Source organism: Camelina sativa, chromosome 18 (genome assembly GCF_000633955.1).
Source record: "Camelina sativa cultivar DH55 chromosome 18, Cs, whole genome shotgun sequence".
In the NCBI taxonomy this organism is placed as follows: Eukaryota; Viridiplantae; Streptophyta; class Magnoliopsida; order Brassicales; family Brassicaceae; genus Camelina; species Camelina sativa.
This window is the reverse complement of record NC_025702.1, coordinates 14,822,825-14,846,772: the sequence shown is the minus strand read 5'-3', so window position 1 is coordinate 14,846,772 and position 23,948 is coordinate 14,822,825. Positions and strand designations below refer to the sequence as shown.

Genomic DNA, 23,948 nt, shown 5'->3' with positions numbered 1-23,948 from the left:
TTCTTCAGATCTGTTTTAGTTTAGGAAATGTTAGCCTAAAAAATAGCAGCATTAACTCCAATAAATTCCTTTTAGCAAAAGAAAAATCGTAATTGTCTGTCCATCACGCCATTAATGTATGTCCAATCATAATTAATATTTTTAATTTCGAATTCTCCCGCCACATATTTTTGTCAATAAAACGAGAGGGCATTTTGGTCTTTTCATTCTATTGGTGCCCCACAGAAATGACATTTTTGACGAAAGGAAAATAAAATAGCATTTGGAACAAATTTTCAACAGAAAATGGCATAATCAATGAAATTTCCCAAATAAAATCATGTATCTGGAGGAAGACTACTCTTACCTTGACACAGCCACCGAAAAAGGCGTGAAACGTTATTGAAAGTCTTCTTATATCGGTTTTTCTTATATAGAGATAACAATTCATATTAAGTATGCTTTAAAAATTAGGTATTAATATTATCGGTGATAGATAGATTAGATGTTGAAAATTTAATTAAAGAAATAGAAAACCTAATTAAAAAAGTGTTATCTGTACTATTCTACATATTTAATTTATATCTGAAAATTAAAATTTTTTTCTTTTTTTTTTTGGTAATGAACATTTTATTCTTTAACCAAAAAAGAAAACTAACAAAAGAAAAATACATTATTTATTTTTACTTGTGTTATTGTTTTATTATATTAAATTTCCTATGTTACTAGCATGTTTATCATATCATTTCACCTCAAGATTTTGAAGTGGAGATACAGTAACATAGGCACCAAGCCAAAAAACAAGTGGTAATGTACATATAAATTAAAACATTACCACATGTTTCCTTGGCTTGGTGCGACATCGATCATAGCCAACAGGGAAAAATTCAAATGGTGAAAATCTCCTTCAAATCTACATAGAAATTAAACATCTTATGTTCAAGAAGTATACAGGATCCGTGCCCATATATTAAAAGGCATGTAAACTTGTGTTTCACTGAAATTTTCCATGAAGGTGTCTCAAGAGGCAACATGTTTTTGGGTTGTACAAACTAAGGGGCGATTTTGTTTTTTATTCAAAGACAAGTTGAGATATAGTTGAAATTCTAAACATCGATTAACTCCTTTTCTGTCATCTCTTTCTCTTCATGATTGAAGGTTGATTTCAATGTGATTTTCGCTTCGATTAAACACTTTGAGTTTGCAAGGATGTATCTCACGAGTTCTTCCTCATCGCAAGCTCTAGCTTGCGCACCAAGCTATCAACTGCCTTTGAAACCCATGTTCCAACATCTACAGCAATAGGACATTTCTCACTTAGTAGGATACGCAAAGTTTCTAATACAGGTGCCTTGTTAAGTTCCATTGACTTGTCAAAACAACACTGGATACCAAAGGTATTTGAAAAATCTGAGTTCTTGTTTACTCAATCTCATGATTTTTCTTGGGAAATGCAATATCGCACATTTACTAGAAACAGAGAGGACTACTAGAAAAAAAAGGAGAAAAAGAAAAACAGAGGAGTTATTAAAAGCTACTATGATATTTTTTGTTCCATTCAAATTCATAGCGACATAATTATTCCGTGACAAGCTTGGAAAATAACAAACAAAAGGGTTCTTCCTTATCTCAAGCTCATTGGATTTTCTCAGGAGACATGTTAGATGAAGACAGGAAACAAATAAATTACAAAAACTGTAAACTTATAGTATGTACCGCGCGCTGTCTCAAAGAGATAAGATGTTTAAGACTGCATGTGTGACGAACAACACATTCCTAAATAAACAAATTCTTGCATTCTTGCTTTTATTGATATTTTTTTTTTTGTGGAACTTCATTGAGTTATTATACAAAGCATTATTGGAACTCAAATAACAAAATGACTAAAAAATATAAAAATAAAAAGAAAAGAAAGATCACTTTTTATTATAGAAATACACTTTAAGCCTAACAAGATCACTTTTTATTATAGAATGGATACACTTTTTTTTTAAGTCGAAGCACAAGCTTGGACATAATTGAAGCTCTAGACATAGATTTTAACTCCTTCACCATCTTTATTTTCGTTACCGGTAACTTTTTGAAATTGAATCTCAAGTTAAGTTTGGCTTTCTTTAAACACTTTGAGTTCGTAAAAATGTATCTCAGGTGTTGTTTCTCGTCTCTTCATCCACTATATTGTTTCCACTCAAAGACCTCGAGCTGGGATGACAAGCATTCTGGGTTAGAACTCGGTGTCTTCCACGACAATGGGTGATTTTTATCTTTCTGGATCCACGTACATCTAATTAGAAAGAAGAGAAAAAAAAACAAAAAGAAAAATTCGTATATGGAGAGTTACTTACGGAATGGATATGGAGAAACCGTAGCTTAGGAGAGTTATTGAGAACTAGTAGAAGTAGACTCGACCAGCCTTTGGAACTTGTAATCAGCTTAAACCGTTCAAGCCGAGAGAAGGTAATGCCACTAAAATCCACATTCTGCAGTTGTTTAAAATTAGCATAAAGACAATGTGATCACAGTAACGACCAAGAGAGAGAGAGAGAGAGAGAGAGATCAAAATTGGTACCAGGGGAGGAACTAAATATAAAGTGAGAGATGTGACCAAGGAAAGTGATGTGCGAAACATTTGAGAAGCGTGACAAAATACACGAATAAAAGGAAGTCGCAGTTTCTTGATCGATAAAGTGTGTTTCCAGTTATAAACGATGATGAGGCGAATGGTTGATCGAGCAAGAACAGAGCAACTCGATAAAAGCCTAACAAGAGAATCTTCATCTTTGAACCTCACCAAAACGAGCAACAGCTTTTTGAGAGACGGGAGATAAGCCGAGGAAGGAACATCCACAAAAATACTGTTAGAGACAGTCAATTCCACAAGCGTTTTGCTGGTGTAAATACTCTCAGGCAACTTGGTAAGCACTGTGCAGTTAAGTAGCTTGAGCTCTAGTACCCGCACATGGCGATCAACTGCGTTTTCAAACCACTTGCTGGCATCAACCTTTCGATTATCGAGATGGATACGTAAAGCGAGATGGAAACGGAAGGTTTCTAATACAGGTGCCTTGTTAAGTTCCATTGACTTGTCAATAAATCTACAAACACCTTCGATATTATCATCACTGTAATTGAATCTGTACTCGAGTTTAGGCACCATTGTCCAGACAAAACGCCGACGTTTTGACAAAATCATGGTGGCCATTGCATCTTTGATAGAGACATGCGACAAAATCATCATTTTATTATTTTTAACACTATTAATATTAGAATATTTGACATATAAAATTAAGTTAATTTAATTAAAATTATGTAAAATAATTAAATCATTCGGAACAATATGACTTAATCATAGCGTATAAATGACTTATTATGTATTTAGATCTCTTATTTTTTTTGTTATAATAATTAAAAATCCAAATATAATCTCAAACACTAAAAAACAATATAAATATAACAAACAAATGGTCATGAAGTATATTGCGAGTTAAAAATTAATATAAACATTTAACCGTATAAACAATCGTAAAATTTAGTTATTCCTCTATTTACAAAAAATCCAATATTTAACAAACAAATACAACATAAAATATAAATAATAATAAAAATTATATCCACGCGGTGTACCGTGGGTTAAAATCTAGTTGTACTTAATTAATCAATCAAAATAATAAATTTTATTTGAACCAAAAATTTCAAATTTAATGAAAATCTTGTTATATAAACCTTGGTTCTCAAAGTTAGTAACTCACCAGATCGTGACACGTGTTAGTTTTAACGATCATAAATCAAAGTTAAAAATTCACCAGATTGTGTCACGTGTCAGTTTTAATGATTAAATATCCAAGATAGTAACTCATCCGATCGCGACACGTGTCAGTTTTAACGATCAGAAATCACATATCAAAGTTAGTAACTCATCAAATCGTGACACGTGTCAATTTTAACGATAAAAAATCACAGTTTTCAAGCTTGGTAAAACCATGCATAAGATAATTGTAATCTTATTATATTAAAAAAACTTGTTAATCCTAAAAGGAAAAAGATTGTAGTAAATACACACATGTGTATATAAGCAAATAGATGATGACATATTTTCACTAAACAAAATAATTCGACTAGCTTTGTTTTTCTTGGTAAAATTTTCTTCTTTGTTTTTTTTATTAACATTTGTAACAAAACAATTTTGACTAGCTTTGTTTTTCTTGGTACAATTTTCTTATTTGTTTTTTATTAACCTTTGTTTGACACATCATTGTTCTTGAACAAGTCTCAAAGGCAATTTCTTTGTTGTCTGATCGAAACAACCATATAAAAAGATTCCTATATATAACCACGTGTTTTCGTCGTTGTTTCTTTGAATTTTGTTTCGTTTCTCAATTTTATAATGCATATGACGCAATCTTTGAATTTGAAGTGTTAACAAATTTTCTTATGCATAATAACTAAGGTTTTTGGGAATAACAAATTTCTTACAGTATTATTATTATTTCTATTAATACACAAATGCAAGATAAAAACAAAGATTAATTTTCTTCTAATTTCTCAACCTTGATTGGTTGGTCATAGACCTTTTTTTTAGGGGCAAACATAATTGTTACCATTCAATCAATCTCAAAAGGAGATAAAGAGCAGAAGGTCATCAACCTAATGGTTAGATAAAATAAGCTAGTCAAACACAAGCCTACAACAAACATAGATAGATTAGAAAAACATAAATCGTTGTTGATAGATCTATAGGAGTTTGAAGACAGAGACTACATTATGATGTGTCAAATAAACTTCCATGAATACATTGAGAAATTTAACATTAGTTACTATCAAAAGACGTTGGAAAATGGTCTTTAATTTCATTGGTTGCTGGAGCAAGCCACTTTGAGATAGCTAAAAGACGTGAACATGTTCTCTCCACACAAGAGGAGGGCAGAGCCGAGGTTCTCTCTATGGTGGAGGCGGTTGGACGCAAGGTTATCTCCCCAAAGGAGGAAGTCGAAGCGAAGGTTCTCTCCATGGTGGAGGAAATTGGACGCAAGGTTCTCTCCATAAAGGAGAACGACAGAACCAAGATTATCTCCATAAATGAGGATGGCAGAACCAAGATTCTCTTTATGGTTAGTCATACACTATTGTGTAATTTATTTTTTATTCAAATATTTTTCGAACCAATAATTTTAGTGATTAAAGAAACTATGCAAAAGTGAAATTAAAGAGACATATAATAGTTGACTTAATTTGTTCATATAAACATTTTCTAGGTGGTGGTAAATAATATATTTGTAATATACAGTATACCTAGATATAAAAAATACACTTTTAATGATAACATACATAAAAAATTTATATATGAGGATAAAAATCAGTGCATTATAGCAAAATTTTTTTTATAAATATGTAAAATAAATTTTAATTAATTTTTATAAAATTTAATTTTATCTACAAAACTTTAAATTCTCGTGCCCTTATCTAGTTTACAATAAACTTTAACAAAATCTGTAAATTTTGTTTCCCATTATTTTTTGGTTTGATTAAAAATCGTTCCAAAATTAAACCGGCATTTGATTGAACCGAACAAACATAATGTAAATGAACCGAATTCGCTTCCTTCAATGCGCCTCTTTACTTCTTCTCGCACAACTCTCAGATAGATAGAGAGAGAGAGAGAGATAGCGAAACCCTTAACACAAATTCGTCACGGAAGCAACGATTTGGCTACAAAATCGTAAGCTTCTGCTAATTTACTCGCTGTTTCTTTTCATGGGTTTATTAACCAATCTCTGTTTTCAAGAACTCTGGCTTTGTGAATTGAATTTTGAACCTAAATGCGGAAATAACCAGTTTCATTGTGATTCTGAGTCAAATCCTAACGTTGAACTTGTCTAGACTGCATCATAGGTTTGATTTCGTGCGTTTTCATCTTCCTGCGGATCCAATTTTGTGTCTATTTAGTTCTTGATAATATTAAGATACCCAGAACTTGGATTTTTCATTTGTATCCTCATTTAATTTTGCAGGACTCAGAGCAATATTGTGGTAAATGGTTGGTTCTAGGGATAGGTTAAGTCAGTTGCCAGATGATTTCCTTTTACAGATATTATCATGGCTTCCAACTAAAGATGTTTTGGTAACGACTCTTTTATCGAAACGATGGAGGTTTCTTTGGACATTAGTCCCTAGGCTCAACTATGATCTCAGGCATTATGATAATATATGTCCAAGGTTCACACAGTTTGTTGATAGGTCTTTGTTGTTACACAAAGCTCCGGTTTTGGAGAGTTTGAACATCAAGATTGGTTCGGTATGTTTTACCGCGGAGAAAGATGTTGCGGTATGGGTTAGGATTGCGGTTGAACGCTTTGTGCGTGAGCTGAGTATCAGTTATTGTTCTGGTGAAGAGCCTATTAGGTTGCCCAAGTGTTTGTTTACTTGTACTACGCTTGCTGTCCTGAAGCTTGAAAACGTAAGCCTTGTTGATGCTTCGTGTTATGTTTGTTTCAAGTCCGTCAAGACTTTGCACCTTCTTGATGTGAAGTACTTGGATGATCAGTCACTTCCTCGGATTATATCTAGCTGTTCTTGTCTTGAAGATTTGGTTGTGCAGAGATGTCCTGGTGACAATGTTAACGTTGTTACTGTTACTGTTCCGTGTTTAAAAACTCTATCTTTGCATAAATCTTCACAAGCTTTTGAAGGTGATGATGATGGGTTCTTGATTGATGCCCCTAAATTGAAGCGCCTAGATATTGAAGACTACTGGGGTGGCTTTTGTTACGTTGAGAACATGCCTGATGTTGTAGAGGCGAACGTTGATGTTATTTATAAAAACACTGAGAAACTTCTGGGATCTCTCACCTCGGTCAAACGTCTTGCTCTATGCCTGATCACATCTGATGTAATTACTCTTTACTAATACCTGAACAGAAGAAGTCGGTTTCTTGTGATTTTGATATTATGTTTTTAAATGCAGGCTGCTTATCCCGCTGGTACTATCTTCTCTCAGCTTGTTCATCTAGAACTATGCACATGTGCGCCACGATGGTGGGATTTACTTACGAAACTGATTGAAGATTCACCTAAACTACGAGTTCTTAAACTCCGCCAGGTATGTTAACACAAACCTTAAGTTTGTTGTTCAGTTTCTGTTTTGTATGCACAGAGCATTAGGTTTCTTATAGCTTTTTACTCAATTTTGATCTCAGAAACATATTCGACGTGCCCCTAGTCCCCGGGCTGGTTGGAAGCAACCTGTTTCTCTTCCCAAGTGTTTGTTATATCATCTTGAGACCTTCAAGTGGGAACTATATGAAGGATCGCAAAAGCAGAAAGAAGTAGCTACATTTATCATAAAACACGCTATTCGATTGAAGACAGCTATTATCTCTCCAAAACCCTCCAGTACTCTCCTTGAGAAACATGAGATGCTCAAGGAGTTGTCATCCTCGCCGCGTGGTTCCAGTACATGCGAGCTCTTGTTCGACTGAAAAAGGGAAGAAGAAATGAACTTAACTTGTCCTTTAAACTCTGTTTAGTACATGTTGTCTCTGTTGATCTAAGAGTTAGAAGTTAGAACTTCATCTGCATTTGGTTTATCCTTTAATATAGAACTTCCCTTCTGGAGGAACTCGAAGTTGTTGAGGACATTACAAAGTGTACCAGTTTAACCCCCAGAAACTCTGTAATCACTATGTGTACATATTTGTACTCACAGGATCAGTTTTGAAACAACAATCTTTATCATCTACATAAAAGCTTGACCTGCTTCAAAGCCTAACTAAAAACCATCTTCTCTTTATCGATCTGCTAAATAAATATCAGTGTACTATTAGCAATTTAGCATCGATTTGTAACAGGTATACTGAGAACTGGTTTGTAATCTAGTCCACTTCCGCGTTACACATTGATTTCTCAATTTGTGGTGAGTTTGTAAAGAAACGTATGTATAATCTGATAGAAATGTGAGCTAGGATTTGAATCTCGTCGTGTGTGGGACAAGTCCAGCTTTTTCCATGGGTTCTGTTTCGTTCCTCTGTTACTACCTTTGTGCTCTGTATTTACGTTTCTACTAGTTGCTTTATGACAAACCTAATATGTGTTCAGGTTCTTTCTTTTCAACGTAGTTCAGGTCGATAAAAATTGAAGTCGAAACCCGAGATTTATTATCTACGGGAAACGAAACTTGAGTTTTCATCAAGCTATGGACAACATCAGTGGGTTGTATCATGTATGAGGGTGAGTTCAATGAAGATATCGTAACATGTGCTTAAAAGTTTCTCAATAAGGTTTGCTTTGGAACCTCTTGTGCTCAAAGTTTCCTAATTAAATACTTCCCATGGTTGACGCGTGAGTTTTGCACTTTGCTCAAACATGAATCACATTATCAGTTACACAGTGTTGTTGTAAGGGACCAATCGAATGTGTAGAACCTTTTGCTGGTATATTTTGAAAATAAAGATCCACAGCTAACAGCCCAAACCTTTTTTTATCCAATTTTAGGCCTCCTAGAATATGTAGTAAGATACTGAATTTTTTTTTTTTTTTTCTTTCCCATGTGCATTTTATAAGTAAGCGCAGCCCCCTATAAAGGTGTAGTTCTTTTTTCTTTTATGGCAAGAGTACTACTCAATACTGATCATCCGATTCCTTTGACTGCCGTTCCAAGGTTTTGACAAATTGAAGATTTTTTTTTTCTAGGGTTTTGTTCAGTTCCTCTGTTTGCATCTGATTTTGGTCGTTGTTACTATATTTCGGTGTGGATTAGAAAAAAAACTCAAGTATCCTCTTACACTAAGGTGAGGGTTTTTTTCTTTTTAAGATATGGACAAGATAAGTGGGTTTTCTGATGATGTATTGCTTGTTAAGATCTTATCTTTTCTTCCAACAAAAGATGCGGTAAGCACGAGTATTTTGTCGAAGCAATGGAAGTTTCTTTGGATGCGGGTGCCAAAACTTGAGTACGATGACATTAACATTTATATGAAACGACGATTTATAGCAGAATCTTTACGGTCGGAAAAGAGCCAGAGGATGCGGAGTTTTATCAACAAGAATCTGCCATTACATAGCTCTCCATTCATAGAGAGCTTGTATCTCAGGTTTTTTACTGCCTCATTTGAACCTGAAGATATCAAACTGTGGGTTGAGATTGCAGTTTCTCGTTCTGTTCAGGAGTTAACCGTTAAATTTTATCTTCCAAAGGGCATATCAAATTGTGCATTATTGCCGACTAGCTTGTACACTTGCGAATCACTTATGACATTGAAGCTAAGAGACAGGATTCTCGTGGATGTTCCTCATGGTTTTTGCCTCCCCTCCTTGAAAACTCTGCACCTTGAAAATGTGACATACGCAGATGAAGAATCTCTTCAACGGCTTTTATCTAATTGCCCTGTTTTGGAAGATCTGGTTGTGGAACGACGACGTGAAGGTGACAATGTGACAAAGTTCGCTGTTAACATCCCTTCATTGCTTAGTTTATCCATTGCGATTTCTGGTCAATGCTCTTATGTGATAGATGCTCCTTCTTTGAAGTATTTCGGAGCTAAATATTTTAGTGAGAGTCCATCGACAGGTGTGATTGGGAATATGCCTAAGCTGGAGGAGGCCAATATCACCACTGGTCTTGAGTCAGAAACTCTAGATATCAAGAAGCTCCTTAAACCTGTCGCATCTGTCAAACGTCTTTCACTGTACATACTAAACAGCAGTGCAGAGGTAATTCAAATCCGTTGATCATCTTCATGTCTTCGATCTCATTATATCACTTAGAATATTAAATTAAACCTTCCTTTTTACAGGCTGTATATTGTGATGATAGTATCTTTAAGGAGCTTGAACATCTGAATTTACAATTATTTAACTCATACTGGTCGAAGTTAGTGTTCTGGTTACTCAAAGCTTCTCCTAAACTACGAGACTTGAACTGTCATGTAAGTTAGTTTCTTGGATAAGACTCTAAATTTTGGTTAAATTCACTGTATTGTCCCCTTTTCATCTAACTCCCATTTTTTTCTGTAATCTAAGGAACAATTTTTCCTTCATGGCATGGATACACTGGCTTGTTGGAAGCAACAGACTAGTAGTGTTCCTCGATGTTTATTGTCGAGTCTCCAAACTTTCAAGTGGTCAGGTTATCATGTCTCCGTAGAAGGGAGAGATCTGGCGACATATATCTTGAGAAATTCTTGTTTATTAAAGACGGCAAAAGTCTCGATCGGACCGGGGATGGATCCACAAAAGAAGCTTGAGATGGAGGTGGAGGTGATAAATTCTTGCCGTGGTTCACCCACATGCAACCTCGTATTCGACTAAGGATTCAAAGCATTATATTTGAAAGACATATTTATCTTAAAGATTGTAACAATATTTGGATTAATTTGTTGCATTTGATTTAGATGATTTTAACAAAGTTTGAAATTGATTCCCAAGATAATTAAAAAAGAAGGAAAAATACCAATAAATTAAATATTATTTGTCGAAATTGAAATTAAAATTAAAATATTAATATAATTTTGAAAGATTTTATTTTATTTTATTTCTCTTAGATATATCTGAGACTAGGACGATGCGAATGGTGACTGCAAAAACCTTCTGAAGAGTAGTAACAACGAAAGGTGAAATATCTTTCTTTGACTATCCGATGAACTTATTTCTCGTAAGCCATCGCCAAATCTCACATTTACAGCTTCGATAGTGTTTTTCTTTTGTGCTTGAGTCCAGTTTACTTTTTTTTTTTTTTAATTACTTATCAGCTTTGCTAGGGTTTGTGCTTAATCCAGATTATCTACTAAATCGTAAATCTGGGTTTTATAATTTCGATTATGAATCTAATTTGCTTTTGTCTCCTGTTTCTAGGTAAAATTCCGAAGAAAGAATCAGCAGCAAAAATCTTGAATTTATCAGATGGATCATTTGAATGAGGATAAGATCAGTTATCTTCCTGAAGATCTGCTGGTAAACATATTGTCTTTACTTCCTACAAACGATCTTGTTGCCACAAGTGGTGTATCGAAACGATGGAGATCTCTGTGGAAAAGGGTACATAGACTCAGGTTCAACGATCAAATCTACGAAGGTAAAAAGTACGACAGCTTCCTTCACTTTGTTGAGAAATCTTTGTTATTACATAAGGCTCCTCTAGTAAGCCTCATATTGAGTGTTGGTCCAAAATGTACTGCTGATGATATTGGTTTGTGGATTAAACTCGCCTTAGATCGTAATATCTGCGAGCTAATCATCAAACATTATCCTGATCATGGACACATCACGTTATCTCGGAGACTATGCAACAGCACAACCCTAGTTGTCTTAAAACTCAAGAATGTAATTCTTGAGACTATTTCGCTCCCAGCATGTTTCAGTTCACTCAAAATGCTTCACCTTGGATATGTGAAGTTCTCCGGGGATGAATATGTTCGTAGTCTCTTATCAAGCTGTCCTTCACTTCAAAACCTTGTCGTGAAACGACACAATGAAGACAACGTGAAGAGATTCATCATTATAGTGCGTTACTTACAGAGTTTGACGATGTACTTATCGCCGCTACAGGATGTAGCGGATTCAGATGCGTATTACATAAATACACCTCATTTGAAGTACTTGAACATTAAAGATCATTGCACTGATCTATACTCTTTTGAAGATATGCCTTATCTTGAAGAGGCTTACCTCGACGTTGCCTTCACCCATTCTGAAAACTTTTTTGAATCTCTTTCCTTGGTCAAGAAACTTTCCTTATGCTTAAAGAAATCAAAGGTAAGTCTAGTTAGCTTAAACCCTATAATTGTGTTTAATTAGTTTTTACATATACTTTGAAATGCTTATGTCATGTGCAGGCTCAGTATCCTGAGGGTATTATCTTCTCTCAGCTTGTGCATTTGGAGCTATGCACATGTGATGATTCAAAGTGGTTGAATCTACTCGCGAATTTGCTTCGAGATTCTCCTAATCTTAGAGTGCTCAAGCTTAACGATAAGGTAATTAATTTCGCAGTTCCTCGCTCATCACTTGATCTTTAGTAATTTATTTACTTGTTTCCTTTTTAGGTTGATGATCTAATTACTGACCATGTTTTCTGTCCTGTTTTTTTTGTCAGAACCATAACGTTGGCAAGTATAGCTCTCGTTCTTGGAACAAGCAACCGAGTTGTGTTCCAGAATGTTTGACTAAAACTCTTGAAACTTTCGAGTGGGGAAACTATAAAGGAACATTCGAAGAGAGAGATGTTGCGGCGTATATCTTGAAGAATAGTATTTGCTTAAAGAGGTTGGTTATCTCCCCAAAATTCAACATTTCAGAAGGGATTATTTCTGATCATCAGATTATGGCATCTTTGTTCATTGAACTCGACTGAAAACTAAACATCTTGTACCTTTTTGTTTTTTTTGGTTTTTTGCTTTGGGTTTCCTTTTTCATGGTTCAAATAAAGAACTGAAGAAGAATTTTCATGGAAATTTTTAACTATTTCATGAGATAGTTACTAAGTCTGTTATTCTTGAAACTCTCTAATGGGGTCTATATGAAGGAGCAAAAGAGGAGAAAGAAGTGGTGGCATTATCTTAAGAAACGGTTACCAATATTTAAAAAGTGTAACTCTTATATCCTCTGTATCCATTGACAACGACAAGAAACTTGAGATGCTTAAGGACTTGTCATTTTTGTCAAGGCTTTAACATACCTGTTATCTTATCTTGGAATGAAATTACAGTTCAAATACATGATTGAAAGATATATGCTCAACATCTATGGCATTCCTCTGTTTTTGCTAAGTCATGTCTTTCTAAGCATCTTAGTTCTGTTTCCATGGAAATCGTAATACCTGATTTCAGTCTCTTCAGATTTATTTAGATGATTAAGGTGTTGTTCGTTTCTTGATTCGGGTGAATCATCTAAGTGAAGATGAAAAATGATGTTTGTTTATGCCAAATTAACAGATTAGTTAGATGATTCAGTTAAATGACTTTTTAAAACTCATCCAAAAAAAAAATCTAGCTGAGTTTGATTGTGGAGTGAGATGGAACTGCCAAAATTTGAAATTGCATGTCAAAAATACCTGAAGAAAACTCATCCGTCTATAAAGCTATCCAAGAAGAAGAAGTTTGGAAAAAAGCAAATAATAGAGACTTAGCACCAGCGGAAATAGAAGCAGGCATACCTTCGACCCCAATTCCACAAGAATCTCTTGTATGCTTTATAGCCGGATCTTGGCATACAGAAGTGGATAGGAATGGGCATGGTTGGATTGCGTCTATTGGTGATAGAATCCTGCATATGGGGCTAAAAGGATCGAGCAGAAGCCTATCCCCTTTACATGCAGAATTAGATACCCTTATTTGGGCTATGGAGTGCTTATTAGCATTGGACATGGATAAAGCTCTTTTTGCTACGGATTGTTCAGACCTCCTAAGGATGACGTCTAATATCGAGGATTGGCCGATTTTTTCATTAGAACTAAAAGATTTTACTCATTTCGGAGATAGATTTGCTAATTTTAATATTAGATATATTCCTCGAGAGGATAATATTCATGCTGATAAACTTGCGAAATGTGCAAGAGCACGAGGTGTCTGTTTTTCCCATGTAAGCTCGTATGTACCTAACTGGCTCTCTTTCGAAGAGAGTCATTTCCTATAACTTAATATATGGAGTTTGATTGTCAAAAAAAAAAAAAACCAAAAGAATTACATCAACCAAAGAATATCCTTAGTGTGAGGATATTGTAGTGGCCAATAGTAGAGATTTGGCTAATGACCAACTAGTTGTGGCACAATGTTCGAGGAAATGAAAAAAAAAAAAAAATGATTCGTTGCCAAAAAATATTAAAAACAAGGGTCTAGGCCCGTTTTAGTATGTATTGCGGCCTACTCAAATCTAGGCCCGTTTCTAAAAGATATTTAGGCCATGTATAAACGTGTCTATGGTTGTTTATTTATACAATTAAGGAAAAAAAAAACCCTACACAGGTACTCATAGAGTAATAGGGTTTTCGAAGAATCAAGGAAAAGGGTTTCTGTTTATCTCCGCATTAGGTAATTTCCTTGATCTCGATTGTTTAATAATTTTTCTTCTTAGCTTTTAATTTTGCACGTCACCAAAGAAAAATTCCTTGGATACAGCTACTGCTCTGTTGCATGATATGGCGACGATAAATCAGTTGTCCGATGCGCTGCTCTTGAAAATATTGTCGTTCCTGCATGCGAAAGATGTTGTGGCCACGATGGTTTTGTCCAAGAGATGGCGTTTTCTTTGGATGTCTGCACCAAAACTTATATACGATGATAGCTATCATAATGTTGAGTATGGGAGATTTTCGCAACTTTGGATGCTGGTGCCAAAGCTCGTGTACGACTACCAAAATATACAGTATAGAAGATTCTCGCGGTTTGTTGACAGGTCTTTGTTTATGCACGAGGCTCCAGATATAGAAACTTTGCACTTTAAACTTGGTCAACTCTGTGGCAGCAAAGATCTTCGGATGTGGATTAGGGCTGCAGATAAAGGTTGTGTGCGCGAGCTGGTTATTGAGATCGAGAACAAAACGCCAGTAACACTTCCGAGGAGCTTGTATACGTGCTGTAGAATGCTTGTGACATTGAAGCTAAGAAACGCAGTTCTTGTTGATGATACCAATCCAATCTCTTTCCCGTCCCTAAAAAAACTGAGTCTTGAATCCATGAAGTACCCATGTGATGAATTTGCCAACAGGATTTTATCCAGTTGTCCTATTCTTGAAGACTTGGTTGTGGAGCAATGTCCAGATGACAATGTGGCTATTCTAAGCATTAGAATACCTTCTCTCAGAAGTTTATTCTTGCATAAATCAGATCAGATAGTTAATGAGAATGCTCATGGGTTTCTGATAGATGCTCCTTCTTTAGAGTGCTTGGACATTGTTGATTATTCGCATGGTTTTCGCACTATTGAGAGTAATATGTGCAAGATTGGGAAAGCAAATGTCGACATTTCTCATCCCCATACTGAGCAGCTTTTGGGTTCTCTAACTAAAGCCAAGCGTCTTTTCCTCTGCTTACCCACCTCAAAGGTAACCCTAAACCCTAATATGTTTTTTTTTCCAATATGCTGTTATATATATCCTTCTGCCATCTGCATTCTTGGTTTTCTCTTGTGGCAAAATCTGTTGGCACTAACATTGCTTGTACTAATTGTCGTACCTTATGCAGGATGCATATCCTGTTGGTAGTCTCTTCAGTTCTCTTGCATACTTAAAATTATGCACTTGTGAGACAGAGTGGTTGAATATACTTATATGTGTGCTCAGAGATTCCCCAAATTTACGAGCTCTTGAACTCAGCCAGGTAATATATGTATAAATTATTTACGTTTATAGTTCTATCAGGTTATTTTCCATGCATCAAGATATCAGTATGATTTATCTAATCAACCATAACTCTATCCCATTTATATTAGTACCATCCCCTCCGGACTGAAGAACCACGGCCATGCTGGAATGAACCAAGCTCAATACCTGAATGTATTTTATACAGTCTTGAGAGCTTTAAATGGGTAAACTATCAAGGAACAAAAGAAGAAAAAGAACTAGTGGGATTTATCTTCAGAAACGGTACCTGTTTGAAGAAGGCAACTATTATCTCCCCTAACTCTATGGACGGCGATAAGAAACTTGAGATGCTCATGGAGTTGTCTTTTTCATCCCGGCGTTCACCCATCTGTGAGCTTGAGTTCAGCTGAAGTCATGGTCAATTATGATTAACATTTTTTTCTTTGGTTTTTTGTTTTTTTTGTTTTTTGGATTTGAATCTTAACAAGATAATTAATATAGCTAGAATTTCATATGTTTTACTTAAATTTATTTTCTTTATATGGTTTGCTTTATTGGTGATTAAACACACCTTCTGCTCGGAGGAGAGGATTCCAGTTACTTAGATGGAGTTTTGATGTTTTGTATATTCGCTGAATAAGAATTAAATTAAATTAAATTAAAGGTATAATAGAAATATTTCGCCAACTTGTATTTAATTATAATCCTACTATATTAATTGGGAAGTACAAATATGAAACTAACCTTAAAATATGTAAAAAATTACATTCAATTACCATTAGAAAAACTTATTTAAGCTTAGTCAATTAATTAAATAAAGATGATTAATTAAAAATTAAAAAACACGATCAAATATAAAAAAAATCTTGAAAAAAAAATTCTCTCTAATAAATTATGGACAAAAATTACTAATGTTTTTAATAAAAATATAAATCAATCAGAATTTCAAAAACTAAGATTTTATATCCAAATACACAATATAATTATTTTTAATAACTAAATTTCAAAGATTTTGTTAAGATTTCAAATTATGATTCTCCTATCATCTTTATTTTTTTTATTTACAAATTGTTTGGAATTTTCATATAATACTTATGATTAATAAAATGCAGAATTTTTTCTGCATATGTTGTGATTTGAATTTTTTAAAACGAAAATATATTACTCAATCTATAAAAAATGTGTGTTTTAATTTCCACATTTACGGATTGGTAAAACTAATGATGATATTATGATATTAAAATTACCACTTCATATTTCACAAAATAATGATGCAAATACAACAATCAAATAATATAAAACTGTAATATACGTTAAAAATAAAATACTATAATATTCTAAAATAATTAGTATTCAAAAAAAATAATAGATTTACAGAACAATTAAAAATAAATATTATCTCAAACAAAATAACTTTAAAAAAATATAATAATAAATTTTATTATTATATTAAAAAAGTTAAAAATATGATCCGTGCTTAAAGCAAGTGATATCTCCTAGTTAACTTTTAAACTTGGTGACAATTAATAATTTTCTTGTAATAATTTTCTTGTATAAGTTCTTTTTTTTTTAAAAGCCGGTATAAGGGGTTTTTACTTTACAATTCTATGAAAATCTTCTGATTGTTCGCCTTAATTTTGTTAAATCGGTAGTGAATCTGTTCATCAAGACATAAACGAATTAGTTCGTTTCTGCACAATACTGTCCGGTGAGTTTCAGTTCCTGTAATTGTTAGGGTTTGTTTGCGTCCCCTGTTTTTTTTCCGGCTGCTTAATGAATAATGATTATATATATTATGTTGGTTCCTGTGGTAATCAAGTGAAATTTGAAAGACGAAACAACTAAAAAGACCTAATTTTATCTTTTATGTAGATTCAAGTTTCTGGTATTAACAGAGAAATCTGTGGAATCTGAAAGCTTAGGATTTGAAAAAAGGAATGGCTCATATGGATAGGATAAGTCATTTGCCTGAGGAGCTTCTTTTGAGAATATCGTCGCTACTGCCTTCAAAAAATGTCGTAGTCACAATGGTTTTGTCAAAACGATGGAAGTTTCTTTGGATGTTGGTGCCAAGACTTGAATATGAACATGTTATTTATCGAGGTACTGAAGACAAGAGTTTCTCTCGGTTTGTTTACAGTTTTTTGTTGTTACACGAGGCTCCAGTTCTAGAAAGTTTGCGTTTGCGTTTCAATCATAGTTGGAAGTCAAGTGCTATAGATATTGGAGTATGGGTTAGAACTGCTGTTAAACGCTTTGTCCGTGAGTTGGATATCGAGATTCATAGTAATGCCATGAAATATCCGGTCATACTCCCATGGAGCTTGTATAGCGGGGGATGTAGAATGCTTGTGACATTGAAACTAAACGACACGACTCTTGTGCATGATTCTTCCTTGCCAGCTTCTACTTTCCCATCTCTAAAAAAATTGAGCCTTGTAAACATGAAGTACCCGAGTGAAGAATTTGTTAACAAGTTGCTATCCAACTGTCCTGTTCTTGAGGACTTGGTTGTGGAACAATGTCCTGGTGACAATCTGGCGTCCGTTCTAACTGTCAAAATACCTTCTCTGAAGAGATTATGCTTTCGGTGTAAGCAGCTTATTACTGACCTCAACCACGAGATAGATGAAGAAGACAAGGATTGTGGAATTGTGATAGATGCTCCTTTGTTAGAGAGCTTTAGCATTTTTGATGATACTGGTGGACTTAGCATTTATGTTAATTCTGACTGTTGCATCATGAATAATATGCCTAAGATTGTGTATGCCAATCTCAACATTAGTTATCGTATTCGGAACATTATGGGTTCTATTACTTCGGTCAAGCGTCTCTATTTACGTTTATCAACCGCAGAGGTAATATCTTCTTAACCATACATGATGTTCCTTATAACGTTTTACCACTCTGCATTCTTGATGTTCCTTTTTCTAACCAACATGACCAAAACTATTGGCACTACATTGCTACAAAGTGTGGGTTCTGTTTTTCATATAATCTGCTGGCATTATATTGCTTGTGTACTTGTTATGCAGAATGCTTATCCTGTCGGTAGTGTCTACCACCGTCTTGTACATCTAACGCTGTGCATATGTACGACAGACTGGTTGAAACCACTTATGTGTCTGCTCAGAGATTCTCCTAAATTACAAGTTCTCAAAATTGAACAGGTACTGTCTGTTATAAATCCAAATTATATTTAGTTATCTTCGATCAGGTTATTTTGCCAGTATTTATGACACTAGGCACTGTACTTTTATATCTCAGTGCGGGGGCTTTCAAAGTCCACACTTCTGCTGGAATGAACCAAACTCATCAGTTCCTGAATGTGTGTCATCTAGTCTTGAGACTCAGGAATGGGTTCAATATGAAGGATCAGAAGAAGAGAAACAAGTAGTAGCATTTATTTTAAGAAATGCAAGCTGTTTAAAGAAAGCAACTATCTCATCTAGATCTAGGGATCCTGTTGAGAAACTTGAGATGCTAAGGGAGTTGTCATTTTTGTCAAGGTGTTCAAGTACATGTCATCTTACATTCGACTGAAGCTACTGTGTCATCCTTGAAAGGGCAGGACACGTTAGACAAGTCAAATCTTTTTGGTTGTTTTGTGATCTGAATCTTACATATGACTTCAATTGTTTTTTTTTTTTTTTGCCAAAAGCATATGACTTCAATTGTAGAAAATAAAATCTAAAAAGCATTCCTCAAAAAAAAAAACAGTTTAAGATCCCTTAAGAAAACGACGGCGTCTTTCTTTTTTCTTAAACGATGCTCTTCGAACCAACGTTGCGTTTCAGACACGAAAGCAAAAAAACAAAACAATATATATGCAATTCAATCGGCTATTGTGTTCGATTCCGTTCCTCGCATCTTTTAAACCGTACTTACTTACTTCTTCTTCTTCTTCAATCTGTCTGAAAATATCATTCCTTCTTTTTTGTTTTGTTTTCTGAATAGACTCTATATGATGGTTCCCAATAATTTAGTGCGTAATCTTCAATCCCTGAGAAAACTATACGGTCTACTCGATTCAAATTCAAGGAATGAATATAATCCCGAGGCATATCTGGTGAGAGTTTAGTTACATCATCTTCAGACTTCAGTGATACGATTCATCATCGTATTACATAAAGAAGAAGAAAACTAATATCTTGAGTAGGAGAAGAAGGCATGTGCCACGTGAGAAGGAAGTAAGTAAAGAAGATGATGATGTGGACCAGAAGAGAGGAAAGACTCTAATCCAGGAGGAAGCTTGGCCGTTACGGGATCAGCTTAAAAGAGATGTGAAGCTCTTCTTGTTCGGGATGCTGATTGTTGTTGAATGTTCTAGCGATGTGCTAGTGAGAGAGGGATGTGCTCTCTGATGGTTAGTGCGAGAGTGATGTGCTCTCGTCTCTGATCTTTGTTAGGTGAAGAGCTTGTGATGTGCTTGCCTTCGTCTATGGTGTGTTAGTGTTTGGGTTATCAATAAAGAGTTAGTTACAGAGGTTACGATATCACTAAATCTAACATTCAGCCTCCACTCCAGAATCATAATTTTTTCTCTCATCAGAGTAGTTTTAACATTAATTAGAAAACCTTCAAATTGCAGTTGGATGAGGACACTCAGTTACTATTGAAGAGATTTCTAGATGTTGCTTCCTATGAAATTTTCGTTAGACAATCAGAGGTATGTTAAAAAAAAAAATCTGCATTCACATTTTTGTTTATACATCTTCTGATTGTTGTGTACGTTTCTGAATTTTGGTTACTGTCAATTTTAAATTTTGTTATACAGATACTTGCATCACAGTTAGGTTTAAAACCGTCGAATGTGGTGGATGCCTCTGCAATGAGAGTCAACGGATCTCAAATCTCAGAAAGTGGTAAACTGTTTGAGGCAAAAGGAACATTAAAGCGAGACCTTAGACTGAATCTGATTCAAAGCTATCCTAGTAAGGATGGTTTGACAGAAGAAGTCACTGATGCAATGGAACTAATTGATACACAGCTTTCTGCTTTAAGATTTGTTACTAATCGTGTGAAAAATGAAGCAGAGATATCAGTTCCAAGCCATGATGATCCAGTTTTGCCTCTTCATGATCAGTTTGTTCGGATCAAGTCATCACAACCTCTTCCTGTCGGAGCCCTTGATTTCAAGAAGCCAGGTCAGAGTAATATGAAACCAACTTTGTTGGATCAAGAAGCTGAAAGTTGGGATGAATATTCATATGAAACCGAGAGTGAACAGACACGGTCTGTGACAGTATCTATTGAGCAATCATCAGAAGAAACCTCTGAGTCAGACTCTGGCTCAAACTGGGAAACTCAGACAGAAAGTGTCACCGAGTCCGAGTCTGAGTCAGACTCACCATATACACCACAGAGTGATGATGATGACTCTGAAGACAGTGCTCCACATAAAAAGAGTGACATATTATCACACGATCCTGCAAAACAGAGGAAAAAGGCGATGGGGCGGTTTAAAAGATTGAAGAAGAAACTAGGAAAAGTTTTTCACCACCATCACTATTACCACCATAAAAAGGAGCAAGGCCGTAAGGCATCACCTTGGAAGCAATTTCAGAAGACACTTCACAGAAACAAAGAAAAATTAGTTGAGAGACAGTGGAAATCAGAAACAAAAAGTCTTATTACACGTAAGAAGCAGCACAGAGGTGGGCAATTCCATGCGCTTGTGGAAGGTCTGATGAGACATAGAAGACATTCAAAGAAACAAAAACACAAGTCTCAGGGACACGGCAAGAAATTACACTGGTTGAAAACCTTGAAGAAGCGTCAAGGTGGTTTAAAGTTTCCTAATAGAGGACGTGTGATGTTGGAAAAGAAACATTATTTGTCTAAAAATGTTCAAGAACAAGACGATAACTAGTCTCTTACTCGAATGTAAATAAAAGTATTTTACAATGATTTAAGTTGCAATTTCGAATGTCTCCTAATTAAATGTTTTTGTTGTGTCTTAAACCTAGTTAAGAGACAAATCACTTACCTCGTTCACATGAGAGGAACATCTCACGCTCCTTCTTGAGCAAAGTTACTGTTATGTCATTCTGTTTTGTGTTACATTTTTAGTCTAATTCAACTGTAACTACTGATTTCCGGTTTAGCTTCTTTGGCTCTGATATTGGTTCGAGATAAACTATCGAATTACCTTTAGTTGATTTAGTGGAGATGTGATCGTGTTTAAGGGAAATAATACGCTCTTCTCTTGTTTTACTTCATTAGTTGGTTTGAAATTTCTGGTACGGCCAGTATGGTTCAATCTTCAGTGCAAAATCAAACCCAAATGTATTAAACTGAATATTTTTCAATTGATTAAGTAAGATTAATGTCAAACATGTGCTATTATTTGTTATTTTATACAAGTTATCTTCACCAACAAAACATATACTGTATTTAGTTCAGTTTTTTTTTTATGTATCAGATAATGGCTTTAATATTAATTAGGTTTAAATTTGTAATTAAAATATATTAGCTAAGAAATTTCTTATTTTAGATTAACTTCCCAATTTCTATTTATAATTAGGTACGGTCCCACGCATATGCGCGGGTTGTTGTATTAATTATGTTAATTCATTTTAGTGTATGTAATAATCATAAAACTATTAGAATATTATGAGAAGATTTTCAATAAAAAAATTTTAAAATGGTCTTTTTGAAAAATGAGATTGAAAATGATGTATTTTTGAAACTCTCCCTAAAAATACATATATAACAAACAAATTTTGTAAATGTCAATAATACACTTTATTAATTCAAATCATACAATATCAAAATATACCACTTATTTAAAAACTATTGTTAATGATAAAAATATAAGTTTACTATGATATTCAAAATTTACATAAAACATTTAATAAATAAATTCCAAAATTATTTTTAAGTATCAATTAAATATATTTTCTATAAAATCTTATGAAATGCAATAAAAACATCCCAAAGATTAATTTATTTTTTAATCTTTTTTATATTCACCTTATTGCTAGGTAAAATTCTATCGATTTGTTCTTTATAGTTAAATTTTGGAAATGAAATATCAAATTGTGTTTTATATAGAAAATCATTAAATTACAAATTTTTGAATTAAATAAACATTATAATGATCTTTATACAATTATATTTTGGATCACAAGAACTAAATATAATGATTACAAATTTTTGGAAATAAGAGAGAGTTAAATTTTTTATTTAATAATTATAATCGTTTATTTTGTTAAAACATCACATACTTTCAAAAATAAAATAAATATACATGAATGAAGATGATTTTTAGCTTCATTCCCTCATTGGGCTTTGATCGAAATTTAGTATTGTTGAATCTGCATCTATAATTGTTTTTTACAGACACCAAAATTTTATTATACATACGTAATTAAAAATTAAAAAATAATCAGAATACAAAGAAGGAAGGAAGAAATACATAAAAAAAACGTTTGAACAAAATAAGATAAATCTAATAAAATATATAATAACACTCTTACAATGAGTTTTGAACCCAAGAAAGAACATAAACAAAAAAAAATATATATAGAATTTGAGATATAGTTGATGATGATGTGAGAATGGTTATTTATAAGATTTCAAAGGATGAAAGTTACATTTATAAAATAATATATTACGCATATGTAATTTTCAATTACATAATAAGAAGACAGAGAAGGAATGAAGAAATACATAAAAAAATGAACAAAATATAAGATAACTCTAACAAAATATATAATCACATTCTTACCATGAGTTTTGAACCCATGCAAGAACATAAACAAAACAAAGAAAGTATATAGAATTTGAGATATGGTGGATGATGATGTGAGAATAGTTATTTATAAGATTTCAAGGGATGAAAGTTACATTTCTAAAATAATTTAATTAGATGAGTTACAGTTATAATTTATAGTGTGTTTGAATGAAAATGAATGGAAAATAGTCAATTCATATTTATGTAATTTCACTTACAATTTAGTAGTGAAGTGTAGATTTTTAAAGTATAAATTAATGTATATTATTATATTTTTACTTAATTAAAAATAAATATTATTTTTTAGAAATTAAATGGACCAAGGAGAGAGTGAATAATTGTTTTTTACAGCCACCAAAAATTTATAATACATATGTAATTGAAAATTAAAAATATAAGAAGACAAATAAAGAAGGAAAAAATACCTAAAAACAAAGAAATAGATTTGAACAAAATATAAGAGAAATCTAAAAAAAGTTTATAATCACAGTCTTACCATGAGTTTTGAATCCATGCAAGAACATAAACAAAACAAATAATATTTAGAATATGACTTATGGTGGATGATGATGTGAGAATAGTTATTTATAAGATTTCAAGGGATGGAAGTTACATTTCTAAAATAATTTATTATATATATGTAATTGAAAATTAAAAATAATAAGAATACAAAGAAGGAAGGAAGAAATACATAAAAACAAAGAAATAAAATTGTATAAATTATATAATCACATTCTTACTATGAGTTTTGAACCCATGCAAGAACATAAACAAATAAAATAAAATATTTAGAATTTGAGATATGGTGGATGATGATGTGAGAATGGTTATTTATAAGATTTCAAGGGATGAAAGTTACATTTCTAAAATAATTTAATTAGAGGAGTTATATTTATAATTTATAGTGTGTTTGAATGAAAATGAATGGAAAATAGTCAATTC

The 23,948-nt window shown here is 33.5% G+C and overlaps 7 protein-coding genes across 7 annotated transcripts; 6 read left to right on the top strand and 1 right to left on the bottom strand.

The window, feature by feature from the left end:
• LOC104763513 (putative F-box/FBD/LRR-repeat protein At5g52460) lies at positions 1,196-3,136 on the bottom strand. Its single transcript, XM_010486876.1, has 3 exons — positions 2,630-3,136; positions 2,325-2,459; positions 1,196-1,363 (listed from the first exon to the last, which is right to left on the bottom strand). The coding sequence occupies exons 1-3, from the start codon at positions 3,134-3,136 to the stop codon at positions 1,196-1,198; spliced, it is 810 nt and encodes a 269-aa protein (XP_010485178.1).
• On the top strand, positions 5,597-7,710 carry LOC104761701 (F-box/FBD/LRR-repeat protein At5g56420). Its single transcript, XM_010484814.2, has 4 exons — positions 5,597-5,695; positions 5,988-6,865; positions 6,941-7,075; positions 7,173-7,710. Exons 2-4 carry the CDS (start codon positions 6,011-6,013, stop codon positions 7,452-7,454), a joined length of 1,272 nt encoding a protein of 423 aa, XP_010483116.1. The 5' UTR covers positions 5,597-5,695; positions 5,988-6,010; the 3' UTR covers positions 7,455-7,710.
• LOC104763512 (putative FBD-associated F-box protein At5g56410) lies at positions 8,534-10,281 on the top strand. Its single transcript, XM_019240101.1, has 3 exons — positions 8,534-9,684; positions 9,768-9,899; positions 9,994-10,281. Exons 1-3 carry the CDS (start codon positions 8,788-8,790, stop codon positions 10,279-10,281), a joined length of 1,317 nt encoding a protein of 438 aa, XP_019095646.1. The 5' UTR covers positions 8,534-8,787.
• On the top strand, positions 10,791-12,329 carry LOC109130594 (putative FBD-associated F-box protein At5g56400). The gene is given in 4 exon segments (XM_019240296.1): positions 10,791-10,883; positions 10,885-11,724; positions 11,805-11,945; positions 12,065-12,329. Coding segments are annotated over 4 exon segments (1,332 nt in total). The 3' UTR covers positions 12,323-12,329.
• On the top strand, positions 14,105-15,678 carry LOC104763511 (probable FBD-associated F-box protein At1g32375). The gene is made up of 4 exons (XM_019240319.1): positions 14,105-14,280; positions 14,341-15,010; positions 15,150-15,284; positions 15,397-15,678. Exons 1-4 carry the CDS (start codon positions 14,105-14,107, stop codon positions 15,676-15,678), a joined length of 1,263 nt encoding a protein of 420 aa, XP_019095864.1.
• LOC104763510 (probable FBD-associated F-box protein At1g32375) lies at positions 17,206-18,811 on the top strand. Its single transcript, XM_010486873.2, has 3 exons — positions 17,206-18,126; positions 18,304-18,438; positions 18,536-18,811. Exons 1-3 carry the CDS (start codon positions 17,206-17,208, stop codon positions 18,809-18,811), a joined length of 1,332 nt encoding a protein of 443 aa, XP_010485175.2.
• On the top strand, positions 19,236-21,140 carry LOC104763509. The gene is made up of 3 exons (XM_010486872.1): positions 19,236-19,337; positions 19,860-19,937; positions 20,046-21,140. Exons 1-3 carry the CDS (start codon positions 19,236-19,238, stop codon positions 21,138-21,140), a joined length of 1,275 nt encoding a protein of 424 aa, XP_010485174.1.